The 14,990-nt window shown below is 38.3% G+C and overlaps 1 protein-coding gene across 7 annotated transcripts in view; it reads right to left on the bottom strand.

The window, feature by feature from the left end:
• The window catches only part of DLG2 (discs large MAGUK scaffold protein 2), a 701,362-nt gene that overhangs the window by 50,318 nt on the left and 636,054 nt on the right, over positions 1-14,990 (bottom strand). For 6 of the 7 annotated variants that reach the window (XM_054382907.1, XM_054382932.1, XM_054382887.1 and 3 more), the window contains one exon: positions 3,064-3,240. The exons of the other annotated variant lie outside the window; for it this stretch is intronic. In XM_054382907.1, the coding sequence (XP_054238882.1) occupies positions 3,064-3,240 (177 nt within the window). The remainder of the gene's footprint in view (positions 1-3,063; positions 3,241-14,990) is intronic. 7 annotated transcript variants of the gene reach the window in all.

Here is a 14,990-nt window from a genome sequence, read left to right as displayed (position 1 = left end):
TGGCCCTATTAAACCCTGAATTTGTACAGCCTCTCCCTGACCTAAGTGCAAAAAATGTTACAGTCCTACAGGATAGTATTTGTGTATATATATGTAAGTAAAAGAAGGAGTCCAAGCACATCATCAGAAACAAACCTCCTCACCAAATCAACCTCCCCAAAAGTCTCAAACTGAAAAATAAAGTAACAGAAATAAATGGAGCTTTGAAAAGTATATGACAAATATAGACTCCTAGCATCACAGAATGGCAGGGGTTGGAAGGGATCTCTGAAGACCATCGAGTCCAAGCCTCCTGCCCAAGTAGGATCACCTAGGGCAGGCCACACAGGAACATGGCCACACAGGTCTCGAAAGTCCTCATGTTGAGGTGGAACTTCCTGTGCTTCAGTTTGTCCATTGTCCTCATCCTGTCACAGGGCACCATTGAAGAGAGTGGCCCCTTCTCCCTGCACCCACACTTCTGATATTTGTAAACGTTAATAAATCCCCCTCTCAGCCTTCTCTTTTCCAGACTAAACAGCCCCAGGTCTCTCAGCATTTCCTCATAAAACAGATGTTTTAGTTCCTTAATCTCTTCAACCTACACCATCATAGGAAGCTGAGTTTGCAAGACAAGTCAAAGCCCAACAGCTACAGATGCTCTTACTCTATCACGAGATATATTTTACTGCTAAATATTACATATGCCATATTACATATAATGCAATGCCTACAGAAATAGCCCCATAATAAAGTATAAGAGATATAGCATCCTGGAGTAAGCAGCTTAAATGAATATTTCTGTGCCATAGATGCCTGTGTTTGATCAATGCAGGATTGCTCTGTTTTAGATCAAGTGTCTCCTAGTCAATAAACCACAGCTACAAGAGGAAATTCAACTCTGAATTAGAACATTCTGGCAGATATGATGAGCTTTTTTCTTTGTAACTCAGCTCTGTATGCATTGATTGCTCATCCTCCTCTTGGGTGGTGTAAATGACCACAGAAGATGTTGGCAAGAGCACATCAATCTCACTGACTCTGAGGAATCATCCAGAATTCACAGAACAGAAATAATAGTCAGTTTTCAGTGCATTGGAAAAAAATAACTTTGTCAAGTGAAACCTTTTTTGGAAATAATAGCAACTTCTCCCCATCTCTCCTAGCTCAGGTGTATCACTTCATTACATTAATGCAGACAGAAAATCAGATGCCATTGATTTTTCCAGACCTCTCAGATTCACTAGTGAAGAATCAAGATGACAAGTGGAGACAAATTCAAGACACTTATTTTTAGAATCTATCCAATCGATTTTTATCTTGACTCTTTTTTTTTTTCTTCTTTTTTTTCTTTTTTTTTCCTCTTTCAGTGTTTCCTAAGCCACATCTTTTTCTCTTTTTCCTAGGCTGGACCATATGTCCACTATTGACTAGAGAGCTTCTATCACCTGTCCTTGAAAACGTCATTGTGCAGGGAACCCTTTAGGCACTTGTATCCTCTCCACCTTAAGGAAGATATGCCTCTATACCTTACTCAGTTGCTTTGTTTTGCCCTTTCCCTACATACAGCTGTTTTATTAAGTATGACAAATTTTTATAGCTTTTCATAGTAGGTACCAGCCTGTGAGTGAGCTTTGTGCACATTATTTCCCTCAGTAATAACTGAATAGACTTTCCTTTCCCCCATTTGCGATCCAATCATGTCATTACAACAGTATTTAATGTAGCAATTAGTAGTAGGCAAGTATTCCTTTCCCAATATCTGGAGACTTAACCTGCTTAACAGGCACACTTTTCCAGTCTTAAAAGTATATAATGTAGCTTTTATTTCTGTCTATTATATGACTTCAAATTTGTTTTTTGTTGAAAGTCCTGGTGTGGTTGCTGTTTAAATATTGCCATGTTTAGAGAAAGTAAGGTCCTTGCAGAGCTCATGTCAACCAGGTATTTGTTGGCCTTCAGTTTACTTTTGTGTGATTTAGAACAAGGAACACCATGAGCTCTATTAGCACCTGGGCCAACATTTAAAACAGCAGCAGGTGCTGTACAGAGAATCAAATGTCACAGTTCTCCACTGCAAAAAACGGACGTGATGATTTTTACATTAATGCTAAAGCTGATATAGGTAGGAATAGAAAGTTTATATGCAGTATGAGAGCACTGCTGCAAAAGAGAAATGTAGTGTGGTTTGACAGATTTCATTTTTCTTCTACACTTCCAGTTCTTGACCTTTGTATAGCAAATATCAATAGAGGCAGAAAGTAACACTGATTTGTGTGGTAATTTTGATACTATCAGAGAGTTGTAGCCAATTTTACAAAAGCACCTAGACAGAGTAAATTATACAAACAGTAAGAGAGATTCAGATGTCTGTTCTCTCTCAATCAGTCAGCTTGAATCCATACAGATCCAAATCCAAACCTGAATCCAAATAAAGATTCAGATTTAGCTTGGAGAGTGGATACAAGTTCCTTCATTTACATTACATGAAATATCTACTGTGATATTGGTTATCCATCAGATTGCAGGCAGAGATTAAATTAACAGATTTTGAAGCCAAAGAGGGCCATTATATAATTTAGCATTATTTCTTTACATCACACAGGCTGAGAAGTTTAATTCTATTACTCTCTCATAAGAAAGACATACAATCTTGATTTGAAAATGTCAAGCCATTCATTACGTCCCTCAGCAGTTTGATGCAATGGCTGATCACCCTGACATTAAAACATGTGCTCTACTTCAAATTCAGAGCTAATTCCTAGACTTGGGTTCTGGCTATTCCTTTTTCTGCCAAAGCTCTTTAGTAAACGATGCTTTCTCCACCCCCCTCCCTTTCTTTGTAAAGTTACTAATCCACTATAATAGTGTCACCATTTGAGTTTCTTTTCTGTACAGTTAAACAGCCTGAGCTCTCTAAATCGCATGTCAAAAATCATATCCTCCAATTCTTGAAATAATAACTGTGGGGTTTTCCTCAACTTTTTCCATGATTTCAGTTGATTGATCCAGTCTATCTTTGGAATAAAATGGAATATTTGAAGATCATAACCAAGGAGGTAGGAAGGAGGAGGTAGCACTCACCTTCTCTTGCTGGGTATAACTCCCATCTCCTCACTGTCTCCCTCCAGAGTGACCCTCCTTGCCTGCCACCATTCATCGTCCGAGGCGTTGATGACATGAAGAATGTCTCCATACTTAAAACTGAGCCCTTGGCTTGGGAGGCCACTGTCTTTGCTCTTGTCATAGTCAAACATGGCTCTGTGGAAGGAAACAAAGACATGAAGACAGCTGATTATATCAGTTTTGTGAACATTTACTTCTGAACAATTTATCATATTTTATGTTACAGCTAACGTTTGCTCCTTAAGAAAGGGAAAGGTCCTGCTCAGAGGAAAACTTTCCATTGTGAAGTTAATCTCTTAGGCATGCCTGTACAAAAAAGTCTGGGCATAGTGCATTGTGAGTTTACTCCCTAAGTATTCAACCAAGAGCCTGCCTCTGTATTACCAAGCTACAGTGATACCAAGTCTTAGCAGCATCCAGTCCTATTCCTGGCACTTACACCAACACTCTTCAAGGAAGACATACTCTGGCTTCCCAGGGAAAGACCCTGCATATGAATCCCAGCAAGGCTGTACGTAAATGCAGGCTACTTGTTGGAGTTACCCAGCTAAAAATCCAGATCTTGGTTTCTGACAAGAAAAAACACATGGCAATATTTTTCTCTTATAAAATACTGATTAAAGATAATGCCTTTCAAGAACTGATGTTTATTTCCTGTAAGGAAAATAATGTGATGATAATCCTGACTGAAATGCTGGATCAGTAAAATCCCAAGAGATGTATAATAATTACTACTCTTTTATTGTGAGAATTAAAGCTGATGCAAACTCGTAACTGGTAAACACTTCTGTGAGATGGATTTGGTATAATTAATTGTTGTGCATTGAAGTGCAATTGTAGAGAATGATTATAGCAGCTCTATGGATAGATTGAAAACACTCAAGGCTACCTCTTATAATGGGGAGAACTGTAAAAAAGTTTAATCAGAGTTGTAACTTTGTAGCCAAAATAATTTAAAAGCATTCACAAGCACTCATTCTGCATCAGAGTTCTGGTTAAGGAGGAAAAATGCTATTTGGAATATGTCTTCTCTTAAAGAGTTCACAGTCATGTAATAACAGAAAAGTCCAGATAATTCCATTCTCTGAGGGTAAACACAAATAATCCTGTCGAATTTTATATAATCCATGGTCTTAGATATGCTTGTGCCTTTCCTGTTAAATGCTCTTGGACTGCACATCATCTTTGACAAAATTTAATAGCTTAGCAGTGGAAATCCTTTAAAAACTTAACTATATCTTAGTAAGAATTTGCATTCATAAAGGATTCTTATCAGTAGGGGTCATCTGCAGCCTTCTCAAATAAGGCTTTCTGTGGGGACATATGATGAAGCAGCATATAAATCCAGAAGCAGCTAAGTATTATCAGTCACCTCTTTTTAACCAACTAGTGATACCTGATCTGTGGAGAAATGTCAATGCACACACAAACAAGCATATAACATATCATCCTGTTGGTACCATCCTTATCAGGATGCAGTGGTCTGAATTTTACCACTGTATTGAACAGCCATTGCCTTAAATATTCACTGAATAACAGTGCGTCTTGCGATGGAAGCCTATCAACATCTCAAAACCCTAACCACACAGCTGGCAACCATACTGAATACTGGGCAGGCATAATGCAATCCAGAATCCACGCATAATTAAATTTCTCAAAACAAATGACAGTATCTTCTGCTGCAGAGAATATGAAAGACTGTCACATCCCAGATGTAAAACATATGCCAAGCTGGAAATGCTCCATATTTGACACAGTTTAAGATGAAGAATGTGTTTCAAAGGCTAAGTAGTAGAAAGAAAGTAGAGCCACATTCTTTGTCCGTGAACAGACATTTGCACCTCAGAGGCCACCTATTAACTTAAAAATCACAGGCAGCCATCCTGCTAGCTGATGCTAATGATGAATGCAGATGGAAATGTTTCCCACTAACTTGCTTTGCTTGGAACAATCATGTGCAGTGCTAATTAAAATGAGATTATAGATCTCAGATAAGAGAATTTTTGAGAGCACCTTTCATTGAGGGATTTTGTTGCTGCATGCTCTGCAGATGTTGATTACTCCATTAGTAAACAAAAATGATAAGAGAGCTGACTTTAGTGCTCTTTCCTAAATATTTCAAATCAAAAGCCACATTTAAGAGCCAGGTTTAACTTGATAACGTAACCGTAATTAAGCTTACAACTTTGATAACATCGCTGGGGCTGTAAAACATACTTTTGTAAGCTGACAGTTGGTCCAGCTATAAAACAAATTGAGATCTTCACTCTAGGCCCTGTCGTATGCATGCAGAAGTTAACATGACCTCGGGCAACAGAAAGACCTAGACACATTCATCCTCACCTTCTCCTTTTAGTTCTCAGGCTGTAAGTAAAATCTGGATCTCCACAAGTCCAATTGCAAGCTCTACTTTTACTTACTTAAGAGGCTGCCATGTCATTTCTAATTTTCTACCTGATGAACAACACCCAGTTCTGTTTGTGCTCGGTCTTGCAGATATATTTAAAAATAACACATCTGCATCTGTTGAGTGTCAGCTGAAGGGATACAAAACGAATAGAGTCAGATCTCTCTTATGGTGAAGGAAATGGGTAGGGTTTTGCTCTTTCATGTTTTTGGGCAGTGACAGCCCAGTCTTACAGGATACTGCTTTACACCCTGCAAGCACTGAAACTTTCATCAGAGAGGAAACTTCCCCTCTCACTAAAGTGTATTTGATCTATGCAAGCTTCTTTACCCAGATAACATACTAAGATATGTTAGATAACTTAGACAGAACTGCCATGCCACAGGGAATATCAGAAGAAAGGCTGAAATCTAGCAGCATCCTTGCAGAATATTCTGTTTTGAGGAGAGGACATAAGCAACCCAGTCCAGCAAGAAACCCACCCTCCAACAGAGCACCCATCACCCTTCTCTGAGAAATGAGCACCAGTTTCCTTTCAGTTAGAGAAGGATCCTCACAATCAGGACCTGACAGCTTTAACTCCCCTAGATAAGTACTTTTCCAAACTGAGATGTCTAAAAGAATCAGCAAAGAACTGTCATTCAAACTAGCCAGATGATTTAACCCACATCACAGTGCCCCTCTCTGCGATGACTGAGAAGCATCTTCACACAAGAGAAACACACATAGTGCAGACAATGGGGAGCCTACTAGCAAAGCTAAAGAGCTTTCTGAATTTGCTAACATGACTAATGTTTTCATATGGCTGAGTCTGCTTATTGACTATCAAAAGCATGAAGTACATGTAACAAACTCCCATTAACATCTTTGAATATATTTCCTCCGCTTCCAGTTTTTGCATGAGTTTGGAAAAAGAAGTTTAATATCTGTAGAGCATTTTGCAAGTCAAAAAAATCTATTCAAGTGCTAAGTATTGCCAGTGTCTTCTTGGTGAGAACCTCCTGCTTGTAGAAACTTAAGAAATCCTGTTCTGAGAAGTGAAGAAGAAGGTGCGAACATTTAGAATAAGTTTGATATCACAAATATTTAAGACTCTTGGTTCCCTGATGCTATTTCAGACTTCAGAAGTGATCATTACAGCAGACCAATCCCAGCAATAATTAGGACACAATCTAACAGGTTTCATTTTTGTGCTTCAGTGCCTTTTAATCATTATTAGGAATCCACATCAGTGTAAAGTATGAGACAAATGATTCATAACAGCATCAAAATTCATTGCTCAGAAATTGTTTGAAATGAAAATATTGCCAGTGCCAAGCTATAATATACTGCCAAACATGCAGTTGGGTGTCCACATGGCAATGAAGACCACTAAAACCCGGGCATTTTTGTCCTCCACTTAATGTAAATACCTCATCATTTGAATTATATCCAAAGCCCAGGTTGCATTGTGCAGTACATTTCTACTTCCAATCACAACTGTTCTTCTTGGTAGAGGAACAAATGTTTTACACAGAAAAAGACATATTGCTTTAAGGAAACAGCAAATATTTTTTTTGTGCAACCCCATATATTGAAGCCTATTGGCATCTACCATGCCTATACCGTTTAAGAATCAAAAATAAGATACAGGTGGACTAAGTGATCTTACTGAGCCTGTGCCAGAATAGTGAATTTAACAGAGAAATGGAGCTTCCTCAGCTAATGCTGTAAACACTCTTCATAAAATAGTAGTCTTTCTGATCTTCCTGACAAGGCAAGGGATATTAGTGCATTTACAGCACAGCAATATATTTTGCTGAATGCTCCTCTATGTTCAGTGCAAACCCCCAAGATCTTCAACTCCCATATCTCTGCACTACAGCCAGTAATCTCAATTTGATATAGTTCAGGTGGCAGCTTTATTTGCATCTTTGAAATTACTTTCTTCTTCTGGCACAGATGGGAGTTTGCATATAAATTTACAGACTGCTTTTTTGCCATTTACTTGATTATGAAATGACAACAACATTTAGCAAGAGAGATCTTCAGCTTCTGTAAACAGTCCTAACTCTTCTGCAGTCTGCCAGCATATCTATATTCACGCCACTTATGGATATTATTCTTTTCTCTGAAAATTTCCATAGCATAGATTCTCAGACATAAGGCTTCATAGCATCATTATAAGGGGTTGATACTTTATTGTGCTTCTCTTAAATCTGTATCACCCCTTATATATATATATATATATACACACTTTGTTTGTTTGTTTTTCCAGTGCACAGAGTTTTAATAATTTTCTTGGGTTTCAACAGTAATTCAGCATCAGACTCAGAATCAGGTCCCAGGTTTCATAGCTGCCTTTTCTGCACTCTCGGTAATGGATTTATTTCCACCCACTTGCAGGCTTAGTTTGAAGAAAACATGAGAAGTAAATGAAAGAAATCCCAGTGTATTTCATTGCTATAGCTACAACAGATAGCACAGCAGCACTGTGATAGAAGCAGCCACTGCAATACAATTAAGATGTTACTGAAAGGGTTAAATTTTCACATAGTGACATGCCAGTAAATGCTTTAATCTTCTTCTCCAAGCCTTGTTTCCATCTGGAGAAGCAGAAAAGGTAAATATGATGTGTGGAGCATAGAAAAAAAGTTACTTTCTCCTTGCGAGGTGTGGGAAGCTCAGAGGCACACTTGCTGTAAGTGGAGGCTCTGCCAGAAAAGTCTCTGTGCATATATATGTGTCATATATTGTCACCTCCTTTGGAAGAAAGGGAGGGGACTGTTTTATTAGCTTTTACTAGGAATATACTACAACAACATGGTTCCAATAAAAAACTTCTCAATGTTTGACTTGGCACCTTCAACTCAAAGGTGCTGTGATTTCTGCTTTCTCCTTTCTCCCTCTCCCTCTCCCTCTCCCTCTCTTTCTCAGCAACAGCTGGGATGCACCTCCCAGCTGATACCACTGATGGAAACCCTAAGGGTGTGAAGCTGCCCCAAGGCACTTTCACTACACCAAATCCCACTGTGTATTTGCATCCAACCCTTTTCCATTTGCTACCATATTATCCCATTATTTCATTCAAAGATTTTTCCATTCAGACCAAGTAATTCTTTATAATTTTGCTCCTAGTAGGCATTTAACAAAGAGTTATGCCACAGACTTCAATGAAAAGAGGATTGGAAGCAGCAGTATTAGTTCCAGAAAACTTTCTCTGAGAGGAAGGAGATAATTTTCTTTATGGTGTTTACACTAGGAAAGAGGTCTGCCATTTGTCCTCAGGGAATATTTTGCTCATTTTGTAGACATGATCACAATTCTTAATGTCAGCTCTTATGAGCCAACACTTATATTGTTGATAGGCTTTTTTTTTTTTTTTTTATCAGCAAGTCCTTATATTCTCTGCAGGACAGAGGTTCTTCTGTACTGAAAAATGTAAGTCAGCATTTTCAGAAGTATCTATCAATGAATGTATGTTGCACTTTCATAGTCTTGCTATGGAACAGCATACAATATTCTGTGTTAAAGGTAACCCTCTCACAGCCCAAAGCAAGGAAGGATTTACAGGTTGCTCTTTCAGCTGTGGACATGGACAAAACTCATATTGCTCCCGGGTTTGCCTGGCTTTAAGGGCTTCCAGCAGGAATTGAAAGGTGGCTTGTGAACATGACACTCTTTTATGTCTTCTGTTGTGCTGGCACAAGGGCAATTCACTTTAAGGTACACTCACTTTTTGCTTCTTTGGCGTTTTATAGGGCATAAAAGGGTTGAACAGAATTCTGCTTCTTGCAAACACCTGAAACCAGTACTGAGCTGTGAGAATGTGCCTCGATCCTTTCCATAATTTATTAACTAGGAAAAACTGGCTGATGGTTTCATGTCTGGTAAATGCAGAAGCTTTTAAATACATCTGCATTGTACTCACCATATTCCAGATTTGCAGCTTTGAGATTTGCTTTAAAACCGGGAGACTGCCCTGGGTCAGAGCAGAACATTGATTAGACTTCAACTTAAGTATTGTGACAAATTGCAGAGAAGATCTGCAATAACATTTTGATTCTGGAGTGCTTCTGCAACATTCCTGACTTTGTGTGCAAAATTTCACAATAAAACCCCAAACTTATGAGTGAGATTTGAATTTTACAGCAAATTGGAAGGTTTAGAGCAGGTTTGTTCCAATTACTTTTTTTTTTTAAAGAAATGAAATGATTTTTGATTGAACTTCACCTGGCCTGCACATTTATCCATCAAAATGCTGTGAATTTTTTGTTCTTGGATTCATTCTCTTCTCTTGTCTTGCAAACTAAGTGAAGCTACTGCTCGACTACATCTCTGTCTTCTGTCTGAGACTGTGACATTTAAGATTATCTATATCCACAAAGGAAAAGTGAGTGGCTGTCAAATGAGTTACTTTAAACTACTGTGTAATTCACCTGAAATTGCAACCTGTGGGTTACACAGTTTGACACAAGAGCCAAAGAGCCATTCTATGATTCTTAGGTTTCAAGAAATTGTAACTTATTTGCTGTCTGAGTACATGCATTTTGTTACCTGTGTGATTTTTCTTGTTTTGTTCTGGTTTTCTTTTTGTTTGCTTTGTTTTTGTGGTTTTTTTTTTTTTGTCTGTTGTCTGTTTTTCTCCCCAGGGAAAACAATGAGATGATAAAATATTTCTTTTAAAGGCAATAAAACTTAAAGGGAATCGTAGAATCATGGAACTACAGAATAGTTTTGGTTGGAAGATACTTTTAAAGGTCATCTAATTCAACCCCTCTGCAATGAGCAGGGTGGCATGAGATGGATCAAACACTGTGCCTCTAGTACTGAAAAATACACTACCAGCCAAAGTTCAGTAATTGTGCCAGCAAAACAGAATGCTATTTTTTTGTATTTTTAAATTTTTTTTTCCCCCCAGCAATCAACATGTAATACTGGAACATTGTCAACCAGAATATTCTCTCTTCTGTGAAAGTAGTGTAAGAGTTGGGGAAGTCTATGGACTTTCCTAGAATTGAAGTATTCTTTTGTTTATGTCGTAATAAATGTATTTATACATTCAAACCTTCAGAGAACGTATTTGAAAGAGAACTATTCTCCAGATATTGAAAAAGTATAGACAACTAAAACTAGGAGAAAATATGAATGAGACAAGACATTTGCTGATCTGAAAGAGGGCCTTTTTGAGAAGTCAAGATATTTGTCTGTAACAGCTCTTTCATAGTAATCTTTTCTGCTTGGCTTTGAATGCTGTCCTTTGACAATGAAAGAATCAGAAGTTGGATTTGCATTGTTATTTTGTTGGCTAACTAGGTACTTCTGAAATAATGAGGTGCTACCTGCATGCAAGAACTACATTATGGAAATTGCTATGAAAATTAATTCTCCTGCATAATGTGGAGAAATGTACTAAATCCATGAACTCTGCTGGATGCAAGAGTTTGTGAAATGGTAAAATCCTTTTGTGTCTAGGCCAAAACTTGAAGAGCTCATTAAGAGTTTTCTCAGTCAGTGGGAGGCTGCTGATAGAGTGAGTCCTTGTGTTTTATCACAGACTTAACACAATAACATGAAATTAATTTTTGGTTTTGACTTTGTTTCTTTGACTGAAAAAAGGTAATTTTGCAAAGATCCAACTGCCATCAAAGTCTAAAACTGTATTTTTTATGGCACAAAGGTCTTTACATAACCTCTGGTTCATGAGACCAAATGTGGAAATCTCTAAAGGCTTCAGATTTACAAGGTGCAATTCTATAGAAATAAATAGATATGGAACAATGTTGAAGGCCTGAGCTGAAATCTTCTAAACTGTAATGTAAATAACAGAGAAAGTTGCCTGAAACAGCAGCAGCTGTGAGACAAGAGTTACTATTTGGTCAACAAGTTCTGTGGATTCCTTGAGATATTATCTGTCAATTCTTACCCTGTCCTATCATAAAGAAGTTTATTCCACTATGTTTTATTCTGTGATTGGGATGAATATTCTTCTGGTAGATGAAGTTTCCTATAAAGCTCTATCTTCTGGAGTGAAAGAAATATTTCAAAAAGCTCAGTTTTCATTCATTTCCCTTTCTCACAAAGAAAAGCTTCAAAATCAGACACCAGGATATGCAAAAGCAGAAATAAACATACAAAAAGGGCAAATAAAATAACAGTCTTTGGTGTCAACTTGTCAGTATCAAAACACTGTGATTGTTTCTTCTTTTTAATGGCTAGATAGGGCAGTTTCATTCTGTGTGTGGCTGTCAGTCCCATTTAGAAACAGACTTGGAAGAAAAAAATTGTTGATCGGCCACTATTACCCAAAATATTTAACAGCAGCAATATGTATTTTAATACTTATTAAATTAACTCACTAGGGAATGATGCTAAACTTCTTAGCTTCTGTCCTTTAAACACCGAATTAAGCCCTGAGTGCACTGAGCTCCTTGCAGCTAATCATTCACTCCGCTGCATTACGCACGCCCTCCTTTTCCTGGAGCCCTGGCTCTCACGAGCTCAAAAGCAGGATTAAGGGTAACATCAGAAGTTCCTGCATCCCATTTTTAAGGTAAATTAGGCACATCTGAGCCTAGGTTTTGTTGACTTTCAATGAAGATTAGGCTTTGAATTGCTAAATCGCTTTGCAAATGTTTCCCTAAGCAGCTTTAAGATTGACAGAATTTGCCTTATGCTGCTCCAAGGCTGACAAGACGAAGGTCTGGTACAGTAACAGAAGTACTTTGATTCCTTGCTCTTGGATGGTGCTAGAACCTAGGATAAAACATTTTTTTGTCTTTTACCATGAAGGAAGTTCAGAGTTTTGATGGTTTTGTCCATAATGACACTTTCTTGTTGTGTGTAATTCCTGATTTAAGTAAGGACACTAAGCACCAGAAATGGGACGTTTCCTTTTAATAACGTCATTTAAAATAAGTCTCATGGCAACAAAAAGCCTAAAAATAAATCTTCCAGGAAAAGCAGTTGTGTTCTTCTCTGTCTTCCTGCCTATACAGGCTTCAGCTCACCTTGATTTTAAGACATTCCTCTGTCCTGCAGAAAAAAGATTTACCATAGTCCCCTACATCTACTTAGCAATTGACTTTAGATGGGAAAGGTTTATCAAAAGCCATGTCCTTGAATTTAAGCAAAGTCATTACAGCAATCTCTTGAGTCTGGCTCCTAAAAAGCATTTCCTTTAACATTTGAGTAATCTGATCAATTTCAAGCAGATTACACACACTTAAAATTATGCATTGAGACTTATGTGTGCCATAACACATTTTGTATAGTAGAAAATTATTCATGGATGCAGCTGTTTTTGTATTATTGCTCATAGGTAAATTTTTTCCTATCAAATTTATTTACAAAAAATTGACTGCATATTTCAGGAGGTACAACTCAGTTTTAAACCTCATAAACCACTACTATTTCCTAAGTCTGAATCAAATGAATGTTTTCATGCTGAAAGCTGGAACATTATGTATCTTAATGTTAGATTTGTGTGTGCAGGAAACACAAGATTGAGGCAGCAATGATAAAAATCTAGTTTGTCCTTGGCAACTATAAATGATCAGTAATCTCCTCACCGACTTACAGGTTATACTAGCATTTTTTCCTCTGTTTTTTAAAAGTTTTGAATAATGCCCTCTACACAAAGATTTTGTAGCTGGAAAAGTTTTAGTCCCCCCTCCTTCTCCCCTCCCCTCCCCTCCTCCCCTCCCCTCCCCTTCTCCCCTCCCCTTCTCCTTCTCCTCTCCTCTCCTCTCCTCTCCTCTCCTCTCCTCTCCTCTCCTCTCCTCTCCTCTCCTCTCCTCTCCTCTCCTCTCCTCTCCTCTCCTCTCCTCTCCTCTCCTCTCCTCTCCTCTCCTCTCCTCTCCTCTCCTCTCCTCTCCTCTCCTCTCCTCTCCTCCTCCTCCTCCCCTCCTCTCCTCTCCTCTCCTCTCCTTCCTCCTTCTCCTCTCCTCTCCTTCTCCTTCTCCTCTCCTTCTCCTTCTCCTTCTCCTTCTCCTTCTCCTTCTCCTTCTCCTTCTCCTTCTCCTTCTCCTTCTCCTTCTCCTTCTCCTTCTCCTTCTCCTTCTCCTTCTCCTTCTCCTTCTCCTTCTCCTTCTCCTTCTCCTTCTCCTTCTCCTCTCCCCAACTGTCTTGCTCACACTATAGGAATGAGGACCAAATCCCACTCTCTGAACAGAGAAATCCATACAAAGCATTACAAGAACTTTTCTGAAAAATCTAGTCCTCGATATAATGGATTGTGTAGGAATAAGGAATAGTTCTGAGCCACATTAATATTTGCATTATTCAGGGAGAAGTACATCCCTAGTGGAGCAGCTCTGAACATGTAGGAGAGGGAAGAATCTCACCAGGAGGATGGTGAGTATTGGTGGAGGCAGTGTAGAAGTTTTTGGAATTTTTGGGAGATACTAAAAACTCAGCTGGACAAGTCCCCAAGCAACTTAACACAATTTTGAAGCTGATTAAGCTTTGAGAGGGGGGGTTGGACATACCTCAGGGTGGTCTGCTCCAATCTAAGTTACCTATGATTGTGTCTATTCAGAAGGACTGAAGTATAAAATATGTTGAGATTCAGGAGTTTACCTCAGATTATATTTACCACTTTGGGACATGTAAAGAGTTTCTGAGATGTACTCTGTATGAGTCTGACTTTGGTGTCTGAGAGACAGCTTTTTCTGCAGTGGGTAAAAATAATTAATTTTGCTTAAAAGTTCCTTGATATATGTAAGTGAGGATGGTATAGAGATGCTCAAGCTACACACAAGTTCAGGTGATGTTCTTCAGAACACTGATACTAAACAAATTTTGAAAGCTTTATAGCCATGTTAAAGATGAACCTTACCATGGCTGACATGGCTGTACTGTAGTCATTTGGGATCTACAGTGTGTTTGGTAGCTCAGCCATCTTCAGGCAGTGTAGGCAACTGCAATGTGACTTTGGGCTTATAGTAGAGAAGGCCTTCTTTTGCAAATTCAGTGCAATGCAGAGATTATTAGAATAATTTAAACTCTCTGGACAGTAAAGGAGAGAGCTAAGTATCTGTGGGAAATGAAGAATTTGGAGCATTTATGCTAAATGAGAAAAATAGGCTGATATAGGTAGTGTGAGCACTTCTCTAATTCAATGTCCTGTTTCCCTACTTGTAAAATGAGAATACTCAAGGAGAATATTGTGAAGTGCTCAGAGGCTATGATAAAGTAGCCATATGAATCCTTGTGATGAGTAAATTGAACATAAAGAGTGAAATCTCTTTGATTTCAAGAGAAGGAAGCATCTATTGAAGCTACAATTTTTGTCAGGAAAGCCTGCAGTGTAAATTACGCTGTCATTTAGCATTTGTTTGTACAAAAATGATGCCATTAGAGTGAATTGAGTTGTACAGAATAACAGAACAGAGATCCAAAAGTAAGTTGTTTTGTTGATTCTGAAATCTCAGGGAGTAATGGAAAAACAAGTAAGAAAGTGAACAAACAAATGTCTCTGACTGAAGGAATGCTTTTC

This window comes from Indicator indicator, chromosome 1, assembly GCF_027791375.1.
Source record: "Indicator indicator isolate 239-I01 chromosome 1, UM_Iind_1.1, whole genome shotgun sequence".
Taxonomy (NCBI): domain Eukaryota; kingdom Metazoa; phylum Chordata; class Aves; order Piciformes; family Indicatoridae; genus Indicator; species Indicator indicator.
This window is presented reverse-complemented; position numbering and strand designations above follow the sequence as displayed.